Here is a 21,654-nt window from a genome sequence, read left to right as displayed (position 1 = left end):
ATATTCACACACCTTTGATGATCTTCATATGAATGCACTCCCAGGAATCCCATTTCCATAATAAATGTTTGATTTGTTCGATTAAGTTAACCATTTATGTCCAAATACCTCCTTTTGTTAGAGCGCTTGGTAAACATCTCTAAACGCTCGTGCGGGTCCAGCTGAACGTCGGACGAAAAGTCCAAAAGGTTATATTAAAGTTATATTTAAAGGTAAAATAGAAAATGACAGGTCGTAGAAACATGTCAAACGAAGTATAGAATCAATCTTTAGGATGTTTTTTTATCATAAATCTTGAATGATGTTCCAACCGGAGAATTCCTTTGTCTGTAGAAAAGCAATGGTACGTGCGCTATCTTTCACATGAACGCGCGTCACAAGCTCAAGGCACTCTGCCAGAAACCTGGCTCAATCCCCTCTCATTCAGCCCCCTTCATAGTAGAAGCCTCAAACAAAGTTCTAAAGACTGTTGACATCTAGTGGACGCCATAGGAAGTGCAAGATGACCCCATAGACACTGTGTATCCGATAGGAAAAGAGTTGAAAAACTCCAAACCTCAGATTTCCCACTTCCTGGTTGGATTTTTCTCAGGTTTTCACCTGCCATGTGAGTTCTGTTATACTCACAGATATAATTCAAACAGTTTTAGAAACTTCAGAGTGTTTTCTATCCAATACTAAGAATAATATGTATATATTAGCATGTTGGACTGAGTAGCAGGCAGTTTGCTCTCCAAAAGTGAAAATGCTGCCCCCTAGCCCAAACAGGTTTTAACTCAGGTCGTAAATTCCCAGAGGAGACTCTCTCCTTATGGCCATGCATTTAATAAAGGAACTTCTACATCACAGAACTTGAGAATTGAACAATATCCATACTTGGAGAATGTGTAAACGGTCGGTGGAGTAGCCCCCTACGACCCGGTCCGTTTTGTTTCATGTTGTGACCTTATGAAAGATTGGCCACTCATCCCCCCTCCTCCCTCCTTTTGTTTTGGTATTAAGTAAACTTCTGTGTAATTTAACCACATCAAACGTAACATCATACTAATCACAAAGTGTCACAGATTTACATTTACTATGTTGCGTCTAGTCTTTGAGGTCAGGCTGCAAGTTCACCCTTCAGGAGAATGAAGGGTAGAGAAGAGGGATGCAGCCCTAGTGACTGACTTGACTACTTAGCACACTCAGAGAGCCTCTTCTCCAGCGCCACCTTCTCATTGGTCGGGACACTGACCCTGTCTCTCAACGTGTGTCTTTAGTCAGGGCATTGTAACGCTCTTGTAACTGTTTTTTGTCCTTTGAATTCTCTGACTGGCCTCTCTCTCTCTCTCTAGCTGGTTCAAGTTCTTCTTTCTCCTTCTGCAAGTGGTCTCTATCTGTACATGTAGTATTTGAGAGAGAAGTTATTATTCACAGCTGGTTAAAATGGTATGTACGTGTTCAGTGCTGGCTATTGGAAATATGTATCTGATTGGATGTGCATGGCTTTATTGGCAGACCCTCATTGGTTGTTGGCCAAGGTATTCAAGGGTGCTACCTGTGAGTGGGTGCAGATGGACTCAGCTTGGAACAGGTTATGTTGTATCTGCTGTCGTGTTTGAAATGAACAGTCTTCATGATGTAAATGCTTTATACTGTCGAGATTCTCTTTGCAATAACTAAAAAGAACCTGCTTCCTTTAACGAGGGATGCAACAGTACACAGTTCAATGATACCACTACTGGTATCTGGCTGGTCTCTGTCTTGCTCCAGTTCAGTGGTGTTGTAACAAGCCTTTAACTGGTTTCTCTCTTCGTTAGAGCGGTGCTTAAAAACAAAGATGTTCCTGCATGGGAAGCATCCCAAATGACACCCTATTCCTTCTGTAGTTCAGTACAATGGACCAATGGCCTATGTACCCTGGTCAAAAGTAGTGCCCTTTAAAGAGGATACGGTGCTATTTGGGGCACAGTCCTGGTTGTGGTGTGTACATTGTCGCCATGTTCAGTGACTTATACAAGATCAAGTGAACCAGTTACAGTTGTATCTCAATTCTCTGTGAAGGATGTCGACTGTCACGCCCTGGTCAACATTTATTATGTTTATCTTCATTTATTTGGTCAGGCCAGGGTGTGACATGGGTTATTGTGGTGTGTTTTTGTCTTGTTTTTGTTTTGTGGGGTGTCTAGCGTAGTCTATGGCTGCCTGAGGCGGTTCTCAATCAGTCAGGTGATTATCGTTGTCTCTGATTGGGAACCATATTTAGCCAGCCATATTCTTTGAGTGTTTTGTGGGTGATTGTTCCTGTCTCTGTGTTTAGTTTCACTAGATAGGCTGGATAGTTTTTTCACGTTTCCGTCTGTTTTATTTTTGTACATTTCAGTATTTTCATGTCTAGTCATTTTTCAACAATAAATATAAGTAACCACCACGCTGCATTTTGGTCCGCTCCTCCTTCAACAGAAGAACGTCGTTACATCGACATTCTTTCTTGACAAACTACTGATCCCACAAGCCATATAACATCTGTAAGTTTGAATTGTCATCCTTGCTTTGTGAGTACAGAACAATTGTGTGATAATGAAATGCATATCTGTGCTATGGGCTCTGGTCAAATGTAATGCATCACGGTGCATTCGGAAAGTATTCAGACCCCTTTTCCACATTTTTGTTATGTTACAGCCTTATTCTATAATTGATTGATTTAATGTTTTCCTCATCAATCTACACACAATACCCCCATAATGACAAAGCGGAAACAAGTTTTTAGAAATGTTTGTAAATTTATTAAAAATTAGAACACAGACACCTTATTTACAAAAGTATTCAGACCCTTTGCTATGAGACTCAAAATTGAGCTCTGGTGCATCCTGTTTCCATTGTTCATTGTTGAGATGTTTCTACAACTTCATTGGAGTCTTTTGGGAAATGCAATTGATTGGATATGATTTGGGAGGCACACACCTGGCTACATACGGTTCAACAGTTGACAGTGCATGTCAGAGCAAAAACCAAGCCATGAGGTGGAAGGAATAATTAGAGCTCTGAGACAGCATTGTGTCGAGGTACAGGTTACCAAACATTTCTGCAGCATTGAAGGTCCCCAAGAACAAGTTTGAACCACCAAGACTCTTCTTAGAGCTGGCCGCCTGGCCAAACTGAGCAATCGGGGAAAAGGGCCTTTCTCAGAGAGTTGACCAAGGACCCAATGGTGACTCTGGAACATAGTTCCTCTGTTGAGATCGGAGAGAAGCTTCCAGAAGGACAATCATCTCTGCAGCACTCCACCAATAAGTCCTTTATGGCAGAGCGGCCAGACAGAAGCCACTCATCAGTAAAAGGCACTTGACAGACCGCTTGGAGCTTACCAAAAGGCAACTGAAGGACTCAGACCATGAGAAACAAGATTATCTTGTCTGATAAAACCACTATTTAACTTTTTGGCCTGAATGCCAAGCATCATGTCTGGAGGAAACCTGGCACCAAGATGAGTAACGAATAGCAAAATCACCTGCCTATTTCAATCTAGTATAGTACAAAAGTGGATCTACACTTATCGTTCGGTGTGAGAAATAAATATTTCTAGATTCTGGGACAGTTGTGGGACGTTAGATCCCAAGTTCATACAACCACTGTACATCAAAAAAACGTTTAAAAGCAAAGAGGCTGATGCAACAGATCAGAACATTTAGCTTAAAATGTTAATTAACTATTAGGCTATTTCTTGACATTACAACAACAGCAATGCACACAGCAGTAAGCTAAAAGCGCTATTGTTCCAATATGCTAATTATGTATGACCTTTACGTAGACTAATGTTTTTCTTAACAGAATGGCTAGTGTTTTTCAAATCAATTTAACTGGTTATTGTGGATCATGGACAGGGTGCCCTAGCAGATGGCCTTGGTGCCCTGGCAGATTGGGGACCTCTTGAAGGACAAATAGCCTTGCGCCTAAAATCACGAAATTCAAGGTGTGCACATGTGCGTGTATGTGTGTGATAGATAGTTTTCTTAGTTCTTACCTGAGCGACGGGTCACAGTATTTACTCTCCTGGTTGCTCTTCTCATGTTCTTCAATAACCTGTTTGTTAAAGTAGTCATACATCTGAACTAACTATGTGATTACCTTTCTAACTGACTCCTAATGGTAATATCTACTGTATGATTACCTTTCTAACTGTCTCCTAATGGTAATATCTACTGTATGATTACCTTTCTAACTGACTCCTAATGGTAATATCTACTGTATGATTACCTTTCTAACTGACTTCTAATGGTAATATCTACTGTATGATTACCTTTCTAACTGTCTCCTAATGGTAATATCTACTGTATGATTACCTTTCTAACTGACTCCTAATGGTAATATCTACTGTATGATTACCTTTCTAACTGTCTCCTAATGGTAATATCTACTGTATGATTACCTTTCTAACTGTCTCCTAATGGTAATATCTACTGTATGATTACCTTTCTAACTGACTTCTAATGGTAATATCTACTGTATGATTACCTTTCTAACTGACTCCTAATGGTAATATCTACTGTATGATTACCTTTCTAACTGACTCCTAATGGTAATATCTACTGTATGATTACCTTTCTAACTGTCTCCTAATGGTAATATCTACTGTATGATTACCTTTCTAACTGTCTCCTAATGGTAATATCTACTGTATGATTACCTTTCTAACTGTCTCCTAATGGTAATATCTACTGTATGATTACCTTTCTAACTGACTCCTAACTGTAATATCTACTGTATGATTACCTTTCTAACTGACTCCTAATGGTAATATCTACTGTATGATTACCTTTCTAACTGTCTCCTAATGGTAATATCTACTGTATGATTCTAACTTCAGTGACTAGTAGTTGAGTAGTTGCTCTGATGTGCATCTCCACCAGGTTCCTCTCGGATCTCTGTCTGTTGTCCACTAACATTGATATATAGAAGTATCCAATCACCTTCACTCAGGAAGTTAAACATGACAGGATATTCTAAACAGAGTGATATAACATGAAAGCTGCATGACAACAAGTAGTGATGAGTGCAGCCTTTCATCCTATCACTTTGACTGTTCTGTTTGTGGCTCCAGCCTTCAAATGGAGTTTACATTGTGACTCTATCTTTCTCTATGCCACCGATGGACATATAGAGGCCCTGTAATTGTATCTATGCTGTCTGTGTGTGACGTCAGTGTGAAGAGTTATTCAGAGGTGTGTGTGGGTCTTCTGTCTGCATCTTTATCAGAAAAGGGGAACTTCACACGTGTGTTTGTGTGTGTGTGTCTGTGTGTTTGTCTGTGTGTGTGTCTGTGTGTCTGTTTGTGTGTGTGTCTGTGTGTGTGTTTGCCTGCGTGCAGCAGATATCCTCTCAGTACTGTTCTGCCGACCGTCTGTGTCCAACTGCAAGTCACATTGTTTTAACAATCCAATCACATTCAATCAGGAAGCTGGTAAATTGCTAGGTTCCTTTCTTACTGAGCCTTTCTTTTCTGAGCCTCATCTTTTACTAAAGAGATTTATACTAATAATTGATTATGAAAAAAGCACAAGTCTATGGCAAATCACATAACATGTTTCTATTTAAAACAATGAATACAAGCATTTTACAGATGACAATATGTCTACACACTGTTTAACTAGAGAGAGATGCATTAGCACTGTAGCACTACTATATAATGAGCTACTGTATAACTCTTCACAAATCCAGTTATGTTGAGAGGTAAATGATATGTCAGAATATTTATATACAGACTCAGAATACCCAATATTACCATCAGCACAGTCCTTGTTACAGTATATCCTGGTTCACAACCATTATCAGGTTGTTTGCCACTCAGTACAGTACCAGCAGTGTGTTGGTGTGTGTGTGTCTTATAGAGAGAGAGAATGAATTTGTGTGGACTGTAAGGTGTGTCCAGTATGTCCTCCCACCACGCGTCCTCCCACCAGCCTCCTCTGTTGTCATGGTGATGTTAAACACTTTTCTCACAAATCCAGTGACGATTGTCTAAACATGACTGGTCATTCCATGCCTTTGCAGGACGCCATGTTTCTGTGTTCAGCTCAACACAGTCCTCCTCCCCATTTTTTGGGTCGTCACGGCCATTATCAGGTTGCTGTGAGTGCCAGTAACTACAGGGTAAACAAGACAGAGAAAATAATAATAACACATGCTTAGTTACGGGTCCTTTTCCAACAATGCAAAGTTAAAGTAATTAAGTAATTAAGAAATTAATCAAAAATGTGCAAACAATTTAAAAAAAAAAGTAACACAACAAATAAAAAGTAACGAGTCTATATACGAGTACCAATGCCGAGTCAATGTGCAGGGGTACGAGGTATGTAGTTGAGGTAATTGAGTTAATATGGAAAATATTCACACAAATTGACTATTTCAAATAGAGTTATGTTACAAAGTGGGATCAATATTGACTTAAATAGTATTTTTTGGCAATAATTTACAGAAAATACTAAAATTTGTTCGAACATTTGCGTAAGTATTCAACCAGTAAATGTTAGAATCACCCTTTGTCTTTTTGGGTAATTTTTTTAAAGAGCTTTCCACACCTGGATTGTGGAAGCAGATTTAAATCAACATTTTCAAAACTTGAAACATTCACTGCCTTCTTGGTGTCATGTCCTTACCTTAGTTCCTTTGTTATGTTTCTTGTTTAGGTTAGCCAGGGCGTGCGTTGGGGTGGGCATTCTATTTGTTGTTCTAGTTTGGTTTTTCTATGTGTTTGGCCTGGTATGGTTCTCAATCAGAGGCAGCTGTTAATCGTTAACTCAGATTGAGAACCATACTTAGGCAGCCTGTTTTTCCCATTTGAGTTGTGAGTAGTTGTTTTCTGTTTTGTGTTGTTGCACCTTACAGGACTGTTTCGTTCACTCTCTGTTGTTTTGTTATTCAGTGTTCAGTTGATTTATTAAATATTAACATGGACACATACCACGCTGCGCATTGGTCCGATCTTGAATACTCTTCCTCAGATGAAGAGGAGAACCGTTACACTTGGTTAGGAACTCCAGTGTCGGTTTGGTCTTGTGTTTTAGGTTATTGCTGAAAGGTGATTTCATTTGCCAATGTCTGGTGGAAAACAGGTTTTCTTCTAGGATTTTGCCTGTGCTTATCTCCATTCCATCCTTAAATCATTAAGAGTCCATTGACACACCTGTGCGTCAATCTAAATAATGTAATAAAAACATCTCCAAAACAATCAGTCAATTTAAGCTAGAGATATCCGGGTTTTTTTTGCATGGGAAGGTGGCCGAGCTACAGTGTTGTTTGCCAGACCATGAGACATCCTGAAATTCAGCTGTCTCAATAAAAAACATCTGTACAAACCAATCTCTGGAAAGGCGAGACTCTCACAAACACGATGGTTTTCTCTATTTTACTCTACGACCCTCACAACTGTCATGGGACTCATCTGAAGTCGTTAAACCTGATCTCCCAACTTCTGTCTGTTGCGTCCAAACCGTTTGAGCATTTCTTTGCTCTAGTGCCTTGTTGCAAACAGAATTCCTCAGTTTTCTCCTGTCACAGCCATTCAACTCTGTTTTAAAGTCACCATTGGCCTCGTGTTATATCCCTGAGCGGTTTCCTTCCCCCCCAGTAACTTAGTTAGGAAAGATGCTTGTATTTTTGTAGTGACTGGGTGTATTGGTACACAATTCAAAGTGTAATTATTAACTTAAACATGCTCAAAGTGATATTCAATGTCGGTATTTAAAACGTTTTAAATTCAAGCTGTAACACAATAAAATTTGGAAAAGTCAAGGGGAGTGAATACTTTCTGATGTAGGTAGGGATAAAAGTGAGTAGGCAATCAGGATAGATAATTAACAGAATAGCAGCTGTGTGTGTGTGTGTGTGTGTGTGTGTGTGTGTATTTCTAAGGGGTCTAGGGTTAAGGATAGAATTAGTGTTGGGGTTAGAATTAAAGTAAGGGTTACAAGCTGGGGTTAGGGTTTTGTTTAGGGTAAGAGTAGGGATTAGGGAAAATAGGATTTTGAATGGGACTGAATTGTGTGTCCCCACAGGGTTAGCTGTACAAGACCACACATACTTGTATTGTTGTGTTGTGTTGGCGACAATATGCGTGTGTGTGTTTTGTGTGTGTGTGTTGGAGTATCAGTGTAATATGTGTGAGTGTGTGGGTATAGTCTAGTGAATGTGTGGGTAGAGTCTAGTGAGTGTGTGGATAGTCTAGTGAGTGTGTGGGTAGAGTCTAGTGAGTGTGTGGGTAGAGTCTAGTGAGTGTGTGGGCAGAGTCTAGTGAGTGTGTGGGGGGAGAGTCTAGTGAGTGTGTGGGGGTAGAGTCTAGTGAGTGTGTGGGTAGAGTCTAGTGAGTGTGTGGGGGTAGATTCTAGTGAGTGTGTGGGGGTAGAGTCTAGTGAGTGTGTGGGTAGAGTCTAGTGAGTGCGAGGGTGGAGTCTAGTGAGTGTGTGGGTAGAGTCTAGTGAGTGTGTGGGTAGAGTCAAGTGAGTGTGTGGGTAGAGTCTACTGAGTGTGTGGGTAGAGTCTCGTGAGTGTGTGGGTAGTGTCTAGTGAGTGTGTGGGTAGAGTCTAGTGAGTGTGTGGGTAGAGTCTAGTGAGTGTGTGGGCAGAGTCTAGTGAGTGTGTGGGGGGAGAGTCTAGTGAGTGTGTGGGGGTAGAGTCTAGTGAGTGTGTGGGTAGAGTCTAGTGAGTGTGTGGGGGTAGATTCTAGTGAGTGTGTGGGGGTAGAGTCTAGTGAGTGTGTGGGTAGAGTCTAGTGAGTGCGAGGGTGGAGTCTAGTGAGTGTGTGGGTAGAGTCTAGTGAGTGCGAGGGTGGAGTCTAGTGAGTGTGTGGGTAGAGTCTAGTGAGTGTGTGGGTAGAGTCTAGTGAGTGTGTGGGTAGAGTCTAGTGAGTGTGTGGGTAGAGTCTAATGAGTGTGTGGGTAGAGTCAAGTGAGTGTGTGGGTAGAGTCTAGTGGGTGTGAGGGTAGAGTCTAGTGAGTGTGTGGGGGTAGAGTCTAGTGAGTGTGTGGGTAGAGTCTACTGAGTGTGTGGGTAGAGTCTACTGAGTGTGTGGGTAGAGTCTCGTGAGTGTGTGGGTAGTGTCTAGTGAGTGTGTGGGTAGAGTCTAGTGAGTTTTTGGGTAGAGTCTAGTGAGTTTTTGGGTAGAGTCTAGTGAGTGTGTGGGTGTAGAGTCTAGTGAGTGTGTGGGGGTAGAGTCTAGTGAGTGTGTGGGTAGAGTCTAGTGAGTGTGTGGGGGTAGAGTTTAGTGAGTGTGTGGGTAGAGTCTAGTGAGTGTGTGGGTAGAGTCTAGTGAGTGTGTGGGTAGAGTCTAGTGAGTGTGTGGGTAGAGTCTAGTGAGTGTGAGGGTAGAGTCTAGTGAGTTTTTGGGTAGAGTGTCGTGAGTGTGTGGGTAGAGTGTCGTGAGTGTGTGGGTAGAGTCTCGTGAGTGTGTGGGTAGAGTCTAGTGAGTGTGTGGGTAGAGTCTAGGGAGTGTGTGGGTAGAGTCTAGTGAGTGTCCATAGAACCAGTGCAAATGACATAAAACATACAAATTAAAAAGGGGTCCAAGATAACTTTAGTTGTATTGCATTTTCATATTTAATAGTACTTCGTTTCATAGATATATATATTAGTGTTTGTGGAATGACATCTATGAGTGAAAACAAACTTTTCATGATAATGATTTGAAGCAATATGTCATTTGTTAAAAAGTCTCTATCACACCTTATGTTCAGTGGGGTGCCGTCCACCCATCTCCAGGTCCCCTCAGTAACAGAGTCAGTCAGACCAATCCAGGCTCCCTTATTGAGGTCTAAGAGAATCTGCTGTTGGTGAGAAAGATACTGATATTGTACCCTACTATAGACTACATGTGTTAAATACTGGAAGACACATTACTGACAAAGAGATGCTTGATTCTCTCTCTCTCCCATTCTCTCACACACAGACACACACCTGTTCCATATCACTGTTTACGATCACCAGGTCGGCTCCTCTCTCCAGACAGTCCTCTCTGCTCTCATTCCAGGTTTTAGTCTCAGTAGACAGGAAGTACCAACTGGAGTTGAACTTCTGCCAGCCATCAGGACAGGTTTGTTCTACATGACAAAACATGAATTTCCATCTTGTTATTCTGCACCTATTATTGAAACTGCATATTAGATATGTGATGTTATGATTATTTATCAGGTTAAATAACTCACTCAGATTAGAGAACTTTCTCATGAGATCATCTCTTTCCTTCTGAAGCTGGTCTCTCTCTTCAGTCAGTGTGTTGTAACTGGTCTGTAGTGGGTCTCTCTCCACAGTCTCATTGCCTCTGTTATCTGGAAAGGATTGATACATATAGCTCCTGGTTAATTCACTCACGTAACAGTAATTCAATAATACCTAAATGCATATTCTCATGATAATGATTGAGATGATTGGCATGCAGTGTGGACATTTCACCAGTAAAACGTGATGAATTATCATTCAAGATTGACATGGATATTTAGTTTTGAAATAAGCTGTTCCTGACTTGGTGAAGGACATAGAACATTTTCTCCGAGACGATGTGGATATAGTCAGACGTTGTAATCTGAGGATGCATTTGATGTATATTCTATAAAGGTATTCAAAAGGTGTCATCTGTCAGTACAAACATTGAATGAGAAATGATGACAAATATCACTACACTACTGGTTACAGTGCCTATCAAAAGACATGACTGACATTGGGGAAAGAGGACAGACTATCAGCTGATCATTAATGTTGATGATTGATCTAAATCTGCTAGTTAGCTAGATCAATAATGTTTTCACTGATTGTGATTTCACCGTCAATGGTCTTATCAAAGGGTTCATAAAGCCTTCATAATGCATTCATAAGCTCTACATGAATGTGTTTTTAAGCATCTATAAGTGTATGTCATGCTTTATAAAGGGTTCATAAACGTGTCATAACTGTGAAGTCCATGGAGAACAAGAGCACCTCCTCCCAGCTGCCCACTGCACTGAGGCTAGGCGACATGGTCACCACCGATAAATCCATGATAATCGAACATTTCAATTAGCATTTCTCTACGGCTGGCCATGCTTTCCTCCTGGCTACCCCAACCCCGGCCATCAGCTCCGCACCCCTCGCAGCTACTCGCCCAAGCCTCTCCAGCTTCTCCTTCACCCAAATCCAGATTGCAGATGTTCTGAAAGAGCTGCAAAACCTGGACCCGTACAAATCAGCTGGGCTAAACAATCTAGACCATCTTTTTCTAAAATTATCCACCGCCATTGTTACAACCCCTATTACCAGTCTCTCTTTCATTTCGTCTGAGATCCCTAAAGATTGGAAAGCTGCCACGGTCATCCCCCTCTTCAAAGGGGGTGACACTCTAGACCCAACCTGTTACAGACCTATATCCATCCTGCCCTGCCTTTCTAAAGTCTTTGAAAGCCAAGATAATAAACAGATCACTGACCATTTCGAATCCCACCGTACCTTCTCCTCTGTGCTATCCGGTTTCCGAGTTGGTCACGGGTGCACCTCAGCCACACCTCAGGTACTAAACAATATCATAACCGCCATCGATAAAAGACAGTACTGTGCAGATGTCCTCATCGACCTGGCCAAGGCTTTTGACTCTGTCAATCACCGTATTCTTATTGGCAGACTCAATAGCCTTGGTTTCTCACATGACTGCATCGCCTGGTTCACATACTACTTCGCAGTTCAGTGTGTCAAATCGGAGGGCCTGTTGTCCGGACCTCTGGCAGTCTCCTGATGCCATTTGCACACACTGTATATAGACTTTATTTTTTTTCTATTGTGTTATGGACTGCACGCTTGTTTATTCCATGTAACTCTGTGTTGTTGTTTCTGTCGCACTGCTTTGCTTTATCTTGGCCAAGTCGCAGTTGCAAATGAGAACTTGTTCTCAACTAGCTTACCTGGTTAAATAAAGGTGAAATAGTATTAACTAAAAACATAATCACACATGTCAAATGTGACATGACCCACAATGTTGAATATGATATAAACGTATAAATGGTAACAAGCTGTGCTGAAGGATGAAGCTCTAAAGTTAAGTTATTTTCGATTACACCTAATCTCGTTCCCAGACACTTCCGCCCAATTGCTCGGAAGGTTTGGTAGACCAACGCATCACACTTAGATTTAGGGTTTAGATCTAAAAGCACGTTTTAAGAATAGAAATTGTGGAAATGTGCATAGCCATAATCAAATCAAATTTTATTTGTCATACAGTGCCTTGCGAAAGTATTTGGCCCCCTTGAACTTTGCAACCTTTTGCCACATTTCAGGCTTCATACATAAAGATATAAAACTGTATTTTTTTGTGAAGAATGAACAACAAGTGGGACACAATCATGAAGTGGAACGACATTTATTGGATATTTCAAACTTTTTTAACAATTTCAAAAACTGAAAAATTGGGCGTGCAAAATTATTCAGCCCCTTTACTTTCAGTGGAGCAAACTCTCTCCAGAAGTTCAGTGAGGATCTCTGAATGATCCAATGTTGACCTAAATGACTAATTATGATAAATACAATCCACCTGTGTGTAATCAAGTCTCCGTATAAATGCACCTGCACTGTGGTAGTCTCAGAGGTCCGTTAAAAGCGCAGAGAGCATCATGAAGAACAAGGAACACACCAGGCAGGTCCGAGATACTGTTGTGAAGAAGTTTAAAGCCGGATTTGGATACAAAACGATTTCCCAAGCTTTAAACATCCCAAGGAGCACTGTGCAAGTGATAATATTGAAATGGAAGGAGTATCAGACCACTGCAAATCTACCAAGACCTGGCCGTCCCTCTAAACCTTCAGCTCATACAAGGAGAAGAATGATCAGAGATGCAGCCAAGAGGCCCATGATCACTCTGGATGAACTGCAGAGATCTACAGCTGAGGTGGGAGACTCTGTCCATAGGACAACAATCAGTCGTATATTGCACAAATCTGGCCTTTATGGAAGAGTGGCAAGAAGAAAGCCATAAAAAGTGTCGTTTAAAGTTTGCCACAAGCCACCTGGGAGACACACCAAAAAAAAGCAACACAGCTCATCACCCTGAACACACCATACCCACTGTCAAACATGGTGGTTGCAGCATCATGGTTTGGGCCTGCTTTTCTTCAGCAGGGACAGGGAAGATGGTTAAAATTGATGGGAAGATGGATGGAGCCAAATACAGGACCATTCTGGAAGAAAACCTGATGGAGTCTTGGAAAAGACCTGAGAGTGGGACGGAGATTTGTCTTCCAACAAGACAATGATCCAAAACATAAAGCAAAATCTACAATGGAATGGTTCAAAAATAAACATATCCAGGTGTTAGAATGGCCAAGTCAAAGTCCAGACCTGAATCCAATCGAGAATCTGTGGAAAGAACTGAAAACTGCTGTTCACAAATGCTCCCCATCCAACCTCACTGAGCTCGAGCTGTTTTGCAAGGAGGAATGGGAAAAAAATTCAGTCTCTCGATGTGCAAAACTGATAGAGACATACCCCAAGCGACTTACAGCTGTAATCGCAGCAAAAGGTGGCGCTACAAAGTATTAACTTAAGGGGGCTGAATAATTTTGCACACCCGATTTTTCAGTTTTTGATTTGTTAAAAAAGTTTGAAATATCCAATAAATGTTGTTCCACTTCATGATTGTGTCCCACTTGTTGTTGATTCTTCACAAAAAAATACAGTTTTATATCTTTATGTTTGAAGCCTGAAATGTGGCAAAAGGTCGCAAAGTTCAATGGGGCTGAATACTTTTGCAAGGCACTGTATATACTTGGTTAGCATATGTTAAAGCGAATGTTGCAAAATTCTTGTGCTTCTAGTTCCGAACATACAGTAATATCTAACATATTGATGAGCAATGGATGAACAGCATAGGAAAGATGCAGTAGATGGTATAGAGTAGAGTATATACATATGAGATGAGTAATGTAGGGTATGTAAACATTAAATAAAGTGACATACATTTATTACATCCAATGTTTTATTATTAAAGAGACTAGAGATTCGAGTCAGTATGTTGGCAGCAGCCACTCAATGTTAGTGATGGCTCTTAAACAGTCTGATGGACTTGATATTGAAGCATTTTTTCAGTCTCTCAGTCCCAGCTTTGATGCACCTGTACTGACCTCACTTTCTGGATGATAGCAAGCTGTACAGGCAGTGGCTTGGGTGGTTGTTGTCCTTGATGATATTTTTGGCCTTCCTGTGACATCGGGTGGTGTAGGTTACCTGGAGGGCAGGTAGTTTGCCTCCGCTAATGCGTTGTGCAGACCTCACTACTCTCTGGAGAGCCTTACGGTTGTGGGCAGAGCAGTTGCCATACAAGGCGGTGATACAACCCGACAGGATGCTCTTGATTGTGCATCTGTAAATGTTTGTGAGTGTTTTTGGTGACAAGATGAATTTCTTCAGCCTCCTGAGGTTTAAGAGGCGCTGCTGTGCCTTCTTCACCATGCTGTCTGTGTGGGTGGACCATTTCAGTTTGTCTGTGATGTGTATGCCAAGGAACTCCACTACTGTTCCATCGATGTGGATAGGGGGGGTGTTCCCTCTGCTGTTTCCTGAAGTCCACAATCATCTCCTTAGTTTTGTTGACGTTGAGTGTGAGGTTATTTTCTTGACGCCACACTCCGAGGGCCCTCACCTCCTCCCTGTAGGCCGTCTTGTCGTTGTTGGTAATCAAGCCTACCACTGTTGTGTCGTCCGCAAACTTGATGATTGAGTTGGAGGTGTGTGTGGCCACGCAGTCGTGGGTGAACAGGGAGTACAGGAGAGGGCTCAGAACGCACCCTTGTGGGGCCCCAGTGTTGAGGATCAGCAGGGTGGAGATGTTGTTGCCTACCCTCACCACCTGGGGGCGGCCCGATAGGAAGTCCAGTACCCAGTTGCACAGGGCGGAGTCGAGACCCAGGGTCTCGAGCTTGATGACGAGCTTGGAGGGTACTGTAGTAAAACGCCAAATGGATCTACCTCCTGGTCCTCTTCCTCTGTCTCACCCACCAAGGGTAGAGACAGAGATGACCTCGCCTACTGAAATACCGGATTGGGCAAAGCCACCAGAAGACGACTCAAGCCAACCAACTATTGAACCTGACTGGTGTCAGGAAGAATCACCCTCTGCCTCAAGTGACACCTCTGAATGGGAACAGCTGATAGACTCATTGCTGATAGAGTAAGGGCACTGTCATAACCAGAGGCCCATATATGCACTGTAAGAAAAGTATTTCCTGTTGTAAGATACGTCATCACCCTCTCTGCTCTGAGGGAATGGGAGGAGCAGCAGATCGGGTGCAGAGAATCAAAAGGTATATAAAGAGACATTTGCCATTACTTTGGCGCTGACTTCTTGAATTCTGAATTCATTTAGGCAACCATTTGACTTCGGGTAAATTGACACCTGACTCAAATTACTTAAAAGATTCTAACTTGTTGGATCTGAGCAGTGACTCTCCGATATACCGTTTAACTATCGATCAGCTGTTTTGTCGCTTTGCGCCAGGTACGTGGGTGCTGATGCAAATATATCCAGAGAGTTCTCTGTAGCCTCTCGATTGAGCTCAGCATCTCGACCTCATTGCGAGCCGCTGACACTGCGGTAGTTCAACGGGTTTAACTATTGAACAGTTGTTTTGTCGCTTTGCGCCAGGTACGTGGGTGCTGATGCAAATATATCCAGAGAGTTCTCTGTAGCCTCTCGATTGAGCTCAGTATCGCGACCTCGTTGCGGACACAGACTTTTTTGATATTCCATTTGGGGCAGGGAATCACCAGCGGGTTCTCTTATCCAGTCCAAACTTGAATCTCTCAATTTAGTAAAGCACCGACTCCAAGTCAACCTCTCAGCCAGTAGAGGGGAGTCGCTACTAACTAAATTCTAAAAAAACTCTGACCGATTGAAACTCTGCTCCTGATCTTGTGGGTCTCCTCGTCATCTCTCAAAGGTAATTAAATAACTATTATATGAATTTAATATAAAGATAAGTGTTATCATTGTACCAGGCATCTTATAAGAGCATTAAGTCAATTGCATGTTTTTGACTAACGCTGTGTGTGACCGAGTAACAATTGTGTATTTTGGAGTGTGTTTGATTGTAAAAGACAAAAAACAGAGTGTTTTCAAAAATAAACGGTAGTCTTATTTTGTCTCGAGTAAACGGTTCTCTCAAAGACAGTTAACGGCACGGGAGATAACAACTCTGACACTCCCCGCTACCGGGACACTGGAAACGGAGATCAGTGTTCGATGACAGAATGAGTTACCATTAAAAGACAAGGAGGAAGGTGTGTCCAGTAGTGATTCATTTAATTGTCTTATCGATCTATCTAAGTTTTATTTTCCAAGCGATACATAGCCGAAGGGCAGAGTAGTGAGACTAAGTTGACTAAAGGTCTTCACACTTTAAACTAGATACATCACAGAGGGGAAACACTCAACCACAGGGAAATGATATAGAGACTGGTAGGACTAGTGCTTAATAATAACTCAAGGACCAATTAGTGGTGAAACAAAGAGTCTAGAGGATAAATGTGGGGTTCACACATCCCAGCTAGAGGTAGACCGTTGAGAGTGACAAGGCAAAAGACCTCTCTACGCAGACAACGCTTCGATATAGAAAGAGAGGCAGGGCTACGCGAGCGGTCCTGGTTATACCGAGATAACCGGAAGTACCTATAGTGCCCTGTCCAATCCAGGGAACGGGACGCTAACCACCTCTAGCACCCCGCTGCCGGCCAAGGGGCGGGGCTGAAGGTTTCGTATCGCGACAGTACTATGGTGTTAAATGCTGAGCAGTAGTCGATGAACATCATTCTCACATAGGTATTCCTCTTGTCCAGATGGGTTAGGGCAGTGAGCAGTGTGGTTGAGATTGCATCGTCTGTGGACCTATTTGGGCGGTAAGCAAAATTGGAGTGGGTCTAGAGTGTCAGGTAGGGTGGAAGTGATATGGTCCTTGACTAGTCTAGTCGTTTAGCTCAGTTACCTTAGCTTTCTTGGGAACAGGAACAATGGTGGCCCTCTTGAAGCATGTGGGAACAGCAGACTGGGATAGGGATTGATTGAATATGTCCGTAAACACACCAGCCAGCTGGTCTGCGCATGCTCTGAGGGCGCGGCTGGGGATGCCGTCTGGGCCTGCAGCCTTGCGAGGGTTAACACGTTTAAATGTTTTCCCCACGTCGGCTGCAGTGAAGGAGAGTCCGCATGTTTTCGTTGCAGGCCATGTCAGTGGCACTGTATTGTCCTCAAAGCGGGCAAAAAAGTTATTTAGTTATTTAAGACATCCTGGTCCGTGACGGGCTGGTTTTCTTTTCGTAATCCATGATTGACTGTAGACCCTGCCACATACCTCTTGTGTCTGAGCCGTTGAATTGAGATTCTACTTTGTCTCTATACTGACGCTTAGCTTGTTTGATTGCCTTGCGGAGGGAATAGCTGCACTGTTTGTATTCGGTCATGTTTCCGGTCACCTTGCCCTGATTAAAAGCAGTGGTTCACGCTTTCAGTTTCACGCGAATGCTGCCATAAATACATGGTTTCTGGTTTGGGAATGTTTTAATCGTTGCTATGGGAACGACATCTTCAACGCACGTTCTGATGAACTCGCACACCAAATCAGCGTATTCGTCAATGTTGTTGTCTGACGCAATACGAAACATATCCCAGTCCACGTGATGGAAGCAGTCTTGGAGTGTGGAATCAGATTGGTCGGACCAGCGTTGGACAGACCTCAGCGTGGGAGCTTCTTGTTTTAGCTTCTGTCTGTAGGCAGGGAGCACCAAAATGGAGTCGTGGTCAGCTTTTACAAAAGGATGTGCGGGGCTGGGCCTTATATGCGTCCCGGAAGTTAGAATAGCAATGATCCAAGGGTTTGCCAGCCCTGGTTGCGCAATCGATATGCTGATACAATTTAGGGAGTCTTGTTTTCAGATTAGCCTTGTTAAAATCCCCAGGTACAATGAATGCAGCCTCAGGATGTATGGATTCCAGTTTGCAAAGAGTCAAATAAAGTTTGTTCAGAGCCATCGATGTGTCTGCTTGGGGGGAATATATACGGCTGTGATTATAATCGAAGAGAATTCCCTTGGTAGATAACGCGGTCGACATTTGATGGGGAGGAATTCTAAATCAGGTGAACAGAAGCATTTTCGTTCCTGTATGTTTTTGTGTTCACACCACGTCTCGTTAGCCATAAGGCATACACCCCGCCCCTCTTCTTACCAGAAAGATGTTTGTTTCTGTCGGCGCGATAAGTGGAGAAACAATGACAGCCTAGGAACAGTGGGTTAAATGCCTTGTTCAGGGGCAGAATGACAGACCTTTACCTTGTCAGCTCAGGGATTCGACCGAGCAACCTTTCGGTTATTGGACCCAACACTCTAACCTCTTGTCTACCTGCCACCCCAAGTAACGACACAGTTAATTAATTTGCATAAAATGTTTCAAATACTTTTTATTGTTCATAAACTTATTTTCCAATTGATCTGATCTCTCTTCTTCCCCATTGTACATTTCCTTGCCTCTTTCTCCTTCCCTCTGATTTTCAGATGCAGGGTGATGTCAGTATGTTTCTGTTCCTCCCTGATGAGTTCACTGCCAACATGACGCTGTTGGAGGAGAGCCTGATGGCCGAGTTTGTCCAGCATGTATCTGGTTTCTCTGTCCTCTTAATGTTGACGGAGCCACAGCACGCATATAGAGGTAGTCTCACTGGCCTGCTGCGTAAATGTAGGGAAGTAACCATTTGGGGATGTCTGATTTCTGATCGTGTTCACTCAACACCACTAATTAGCTGAGCTTCTAAGTCAGTTTTTCTTCACCTTTACATCCATTGTGAATGTTAGTTCCTCACAGTATTTTAAAAATCTTTACAAAACTCTCCCCCTCGATAATCACCAGTCCTCCTTAGAAAAAGCAAAGAGATGAATGAGATTGAAAGAATCTATATTTTCATCAGGATATTTTCTGATTTTATTTGTTCTAGTTGACAATGGAAGTTCTTGGCCTACTGCTACATTGCCTTAGGATGTCTCTTCGTGCACTCATTTCTTTAGACGCCTATGAATCACAGTGTATAAATGTGTCCATATGACAGAGGCTGGTGCTCTCCCATTCATGGAATTTCTATGAATTTAAATGTTTATTATTTTAATTCTGGTTTGAAGCGGCAGGTTGCATAGCGGTTTAGAGCATTGGGGCAGTATACTAGCTGAACAATCTGTCAATGTGCCCTTGACTAAGGGACTTACTCCTAGTTGCTCCTGTAATTTGTTCTGGATAAGAACGTCTCCTAAATGATGTAATTCCGGTTTGGTATTATTAACCATGTCACAATTATTTTGAAAAACAAAAATGAGACTAAATGAAAATGTTCCACTAAAACGTGTTTATGAAAATCATAACTGACACGCGGATTGGTAGAAATGGAATGATAAATTGTAAACTTTCTCAAACTTGAAACTCATGCGGAGTCTAGGAACAGACTACTGTAAATAGAGCACACATTTCGTTGTACTGCATCATTACAACAGGTGTGTTGATTTTTGTGCGTCAAAAACATTGACAAACTACAAGAATTGTGATCGTTGATTTTAAGTACAGAACTAGTGTGATGATAAAATACGTATCTGCCCCATCGACCCTGTTCAAATGTAGTCCGTTAATAAAATGGAAAAGAGACCCAACTGGAAAAAGGTCCCAAAATGGCACGCTATTCCCTACATAGTGCACTATCAAAAGAACAGAGCTACTAGGGTGTCATTTGAGACACAACCTCACTCACAGAAAGCCAGCCTCAGGGAGATGTTGAGGGTGACTTGTAGAAGACACAGCACTCCAAAACACACAGCAGCCAGCCTGTAGAGTCTTAGTCTTCCATCTGCAGAGAAACACACACACACTCACACAAGCACGCACACAACGCACGCACACACACACACACACACACACACACACACACACACACACACACACACACACACACACACACACACACACACACACACAAAGAAACACACACAGAAACACCATCATCCTACATCACTAATGATTATGATCAGAATTCTGAGAACCAAACATTTCCATTGCGTCATTTGTTTTCCTCTGATTTAGGGTTGGCAGCAACACTTAACTCAAACTTGCGGTAACCTCACATCAGAAAAACAGGAAGCTATTGAATGAAGAAATTGCCAAAATTGCACAATATAGCTGAATAATGATTTAAAAGGGCTATCTTTTATTGCTGCCTAAATTTTTGGGGACTTTGAAATGTATAATATTTATCCATTCATTCTTCATGAATGTAACTTATTAATGCCTGATGAGCTTAGTTTAACTTTCTAACCCTATCAGGACCCAAACTACACTGTGACTGGAGAAATGTAACCACTCTAAAATGCATAGACAGAACTATGTATGCAAGGACTGACCATCTATGAGAGGGAGAAAAATTGCTAATTATTCGTCCTTACCTGAGAGATGGGTCTCAGTCTTCACGCTCCTCGTTGCTCTGTTCCGGTTTTCTTCATTAACTTCTTTTAATTCAATCACCTGTTTGTTGACGTAGTCGGCCATCTTAACTAACTATACCGGATATCAATGATTACCCCAATCAATCAATGAATGAACTAATTCAGTCTGACTGACCTGATATTGTAATATCTATGATTCTAACTTACTTGTACTTACAGTATTAACTTACTGTATGATTACCTTTCTAACTGACTCCTAATGGTAATATCTACTGTATGATTACCTTTCTAACTGACTCCGAATGGTAATATCTACTGTATGATTACCTTTCTAACTGTCTCCTAATGGTAATATCTACTGTATGATTACCTTTCTAACTGACTCCGAATGGTAATATCTACTGTATGATTACCTTTCTAACTGTCTCCTAATGGTAATATCTACTGTATGATTACTAGTAGTTGAGTAGTTACTCTGATATGCGTCTCCACTGGTACCTCTCTGAAGTCTGTCTGTGGTCGACTGCAGTTGATAGAATCCAATCAGATTCAAGCAGGAAGTCATATTTCGCAAGGCCTGTTCGTAACATTGTTGATAAGGAAGTCCCGTTATGGCTTGCCCTCCGTGACTGGCCATCGATGGCCATATAGGGACCTTCTTTCCTGTCTATGCCGTCTGTGTGTGACATCAGAGCGAGGAAATATTCAGAAGTGTGTGTAGGATATCTCTGTCTGCGTCTTTGTCAGCGGTTTTAAAGGGGAACTTCACAGACATGTGTGTCTTTGTGAATGTGTGTGTGTCCTAAGGTCTGTGCTGCCTTCTGTCTGTGTCCAACTGCAGGTCACACTTTTTAACAATCCAATCACATTCAATCAGGAAGCTGGTTGACCTCAGAGGACACTGTTCCTTTATTTAATCATCGGTGCATTTGTTCTTCTTATTATAAAAGTGATTGATGGTAATAATTGATAATGAAAATAAATCTAGAAAAATGATGAATACATTTAGCAGAATACAAGCATTATGGAGCACAGTATGTCTACACACTCATCTAAATCTCAACATAACATTGTTTTTCTCTGTCCATCACTAATTAAAGTGTTCTTCTTCCTCTAAGGCTCTCTCTGTCAAGGCTCTATCTCAATAGTCTTTCCTTGATTCCTCTTCTCTCCTTCTGCTCAACCCTATTAGAGGAGAAGGT

At 42.0% G+C, this 21,654-nt stretch overlaps 1 protein-coding gene across 1 annotated transcript; it reads right to left on the bottom strand.

Moving 5' to 3' along the window:
* Positions 1–5,551: 5,551 nt before the first annotated feature.
* LOC135530939 (C-type lectin domain family 4 member E-like) lies at positions 5,552–20,989 on the bottom strand. The gene is made up of 7 exons (XM_064959105.1): positions 20,927–20,989; positions 20,453–20,560; positions 19,765–19,860; positions 10,176–10,298; positions 9,928–10,070; positions 9,697–9,797; positions 5,552–6,122 (listed from the first exon to the last, which is right to left on the bottom strand). The coding sequence occupies exons 2-7, from the start codon at positions 20,553–20,555 to the stop codon at positions 5,963–5,965; spliced, it is 726 nt and encodes a 241-aa protein (XP_064815177.1). The 5' UTR covers positions 20,556–20,560; positions 20,927–20,989; the 3' UTR covers positions 5,552–5,962.
* Positions 20,990–21,654: the final 665 nt, after the last annotated feature.

The sequence above is a fragment of the Oncorhynchus masou genome, unplaced genomic scaffold (genome assembly GCF_036934945.1).
Source record: "Oncorhynchus masou masou isolate Uvic2021 unplaced genomic scaffold, UVic_Omas_1.1 unplaced_scaffold_1463, whole genome shotgun sequence".
In the NCBI taxonomy this organism is placed as follows: domain Eukaryota; kingdom Metazoa; phylum Chordata; class Actinopteri; order Salmoniformes; family Salmonidae; genus Oncorhynchus; species Oncorhynchus masou.
Note: the sequence above shows the minus strand (reverse complement) of the source record. Positions and strands in the feature narration are given on the sequence as shown.

Excerpts from the sequence above, each read along its gene's own strand:
- LOC135530939 (XM_064959105.1), bottom strand. The coding sequence starts at position 20,555 with ATGGCCGACTACGTCAACAAACAGGTGATTGAATTAAAAGAAGTTAAT. Across the intron at positions 10,299-19,764 it reads CTCCCTGAGGCTGGCTTTCT|ATAACAGAGGCAATGAGACT; the intron begins GTGAGTGAGGTT and ends AATCCTTTCCAG. Across the intron at positions 6,123-9,696 it reads GGCACCCCACTGAACATAAG|TTACTGGCACTCACAGCAAC; the intron begins GTGTGATAGAGA and ends TTTACCCTGTAG.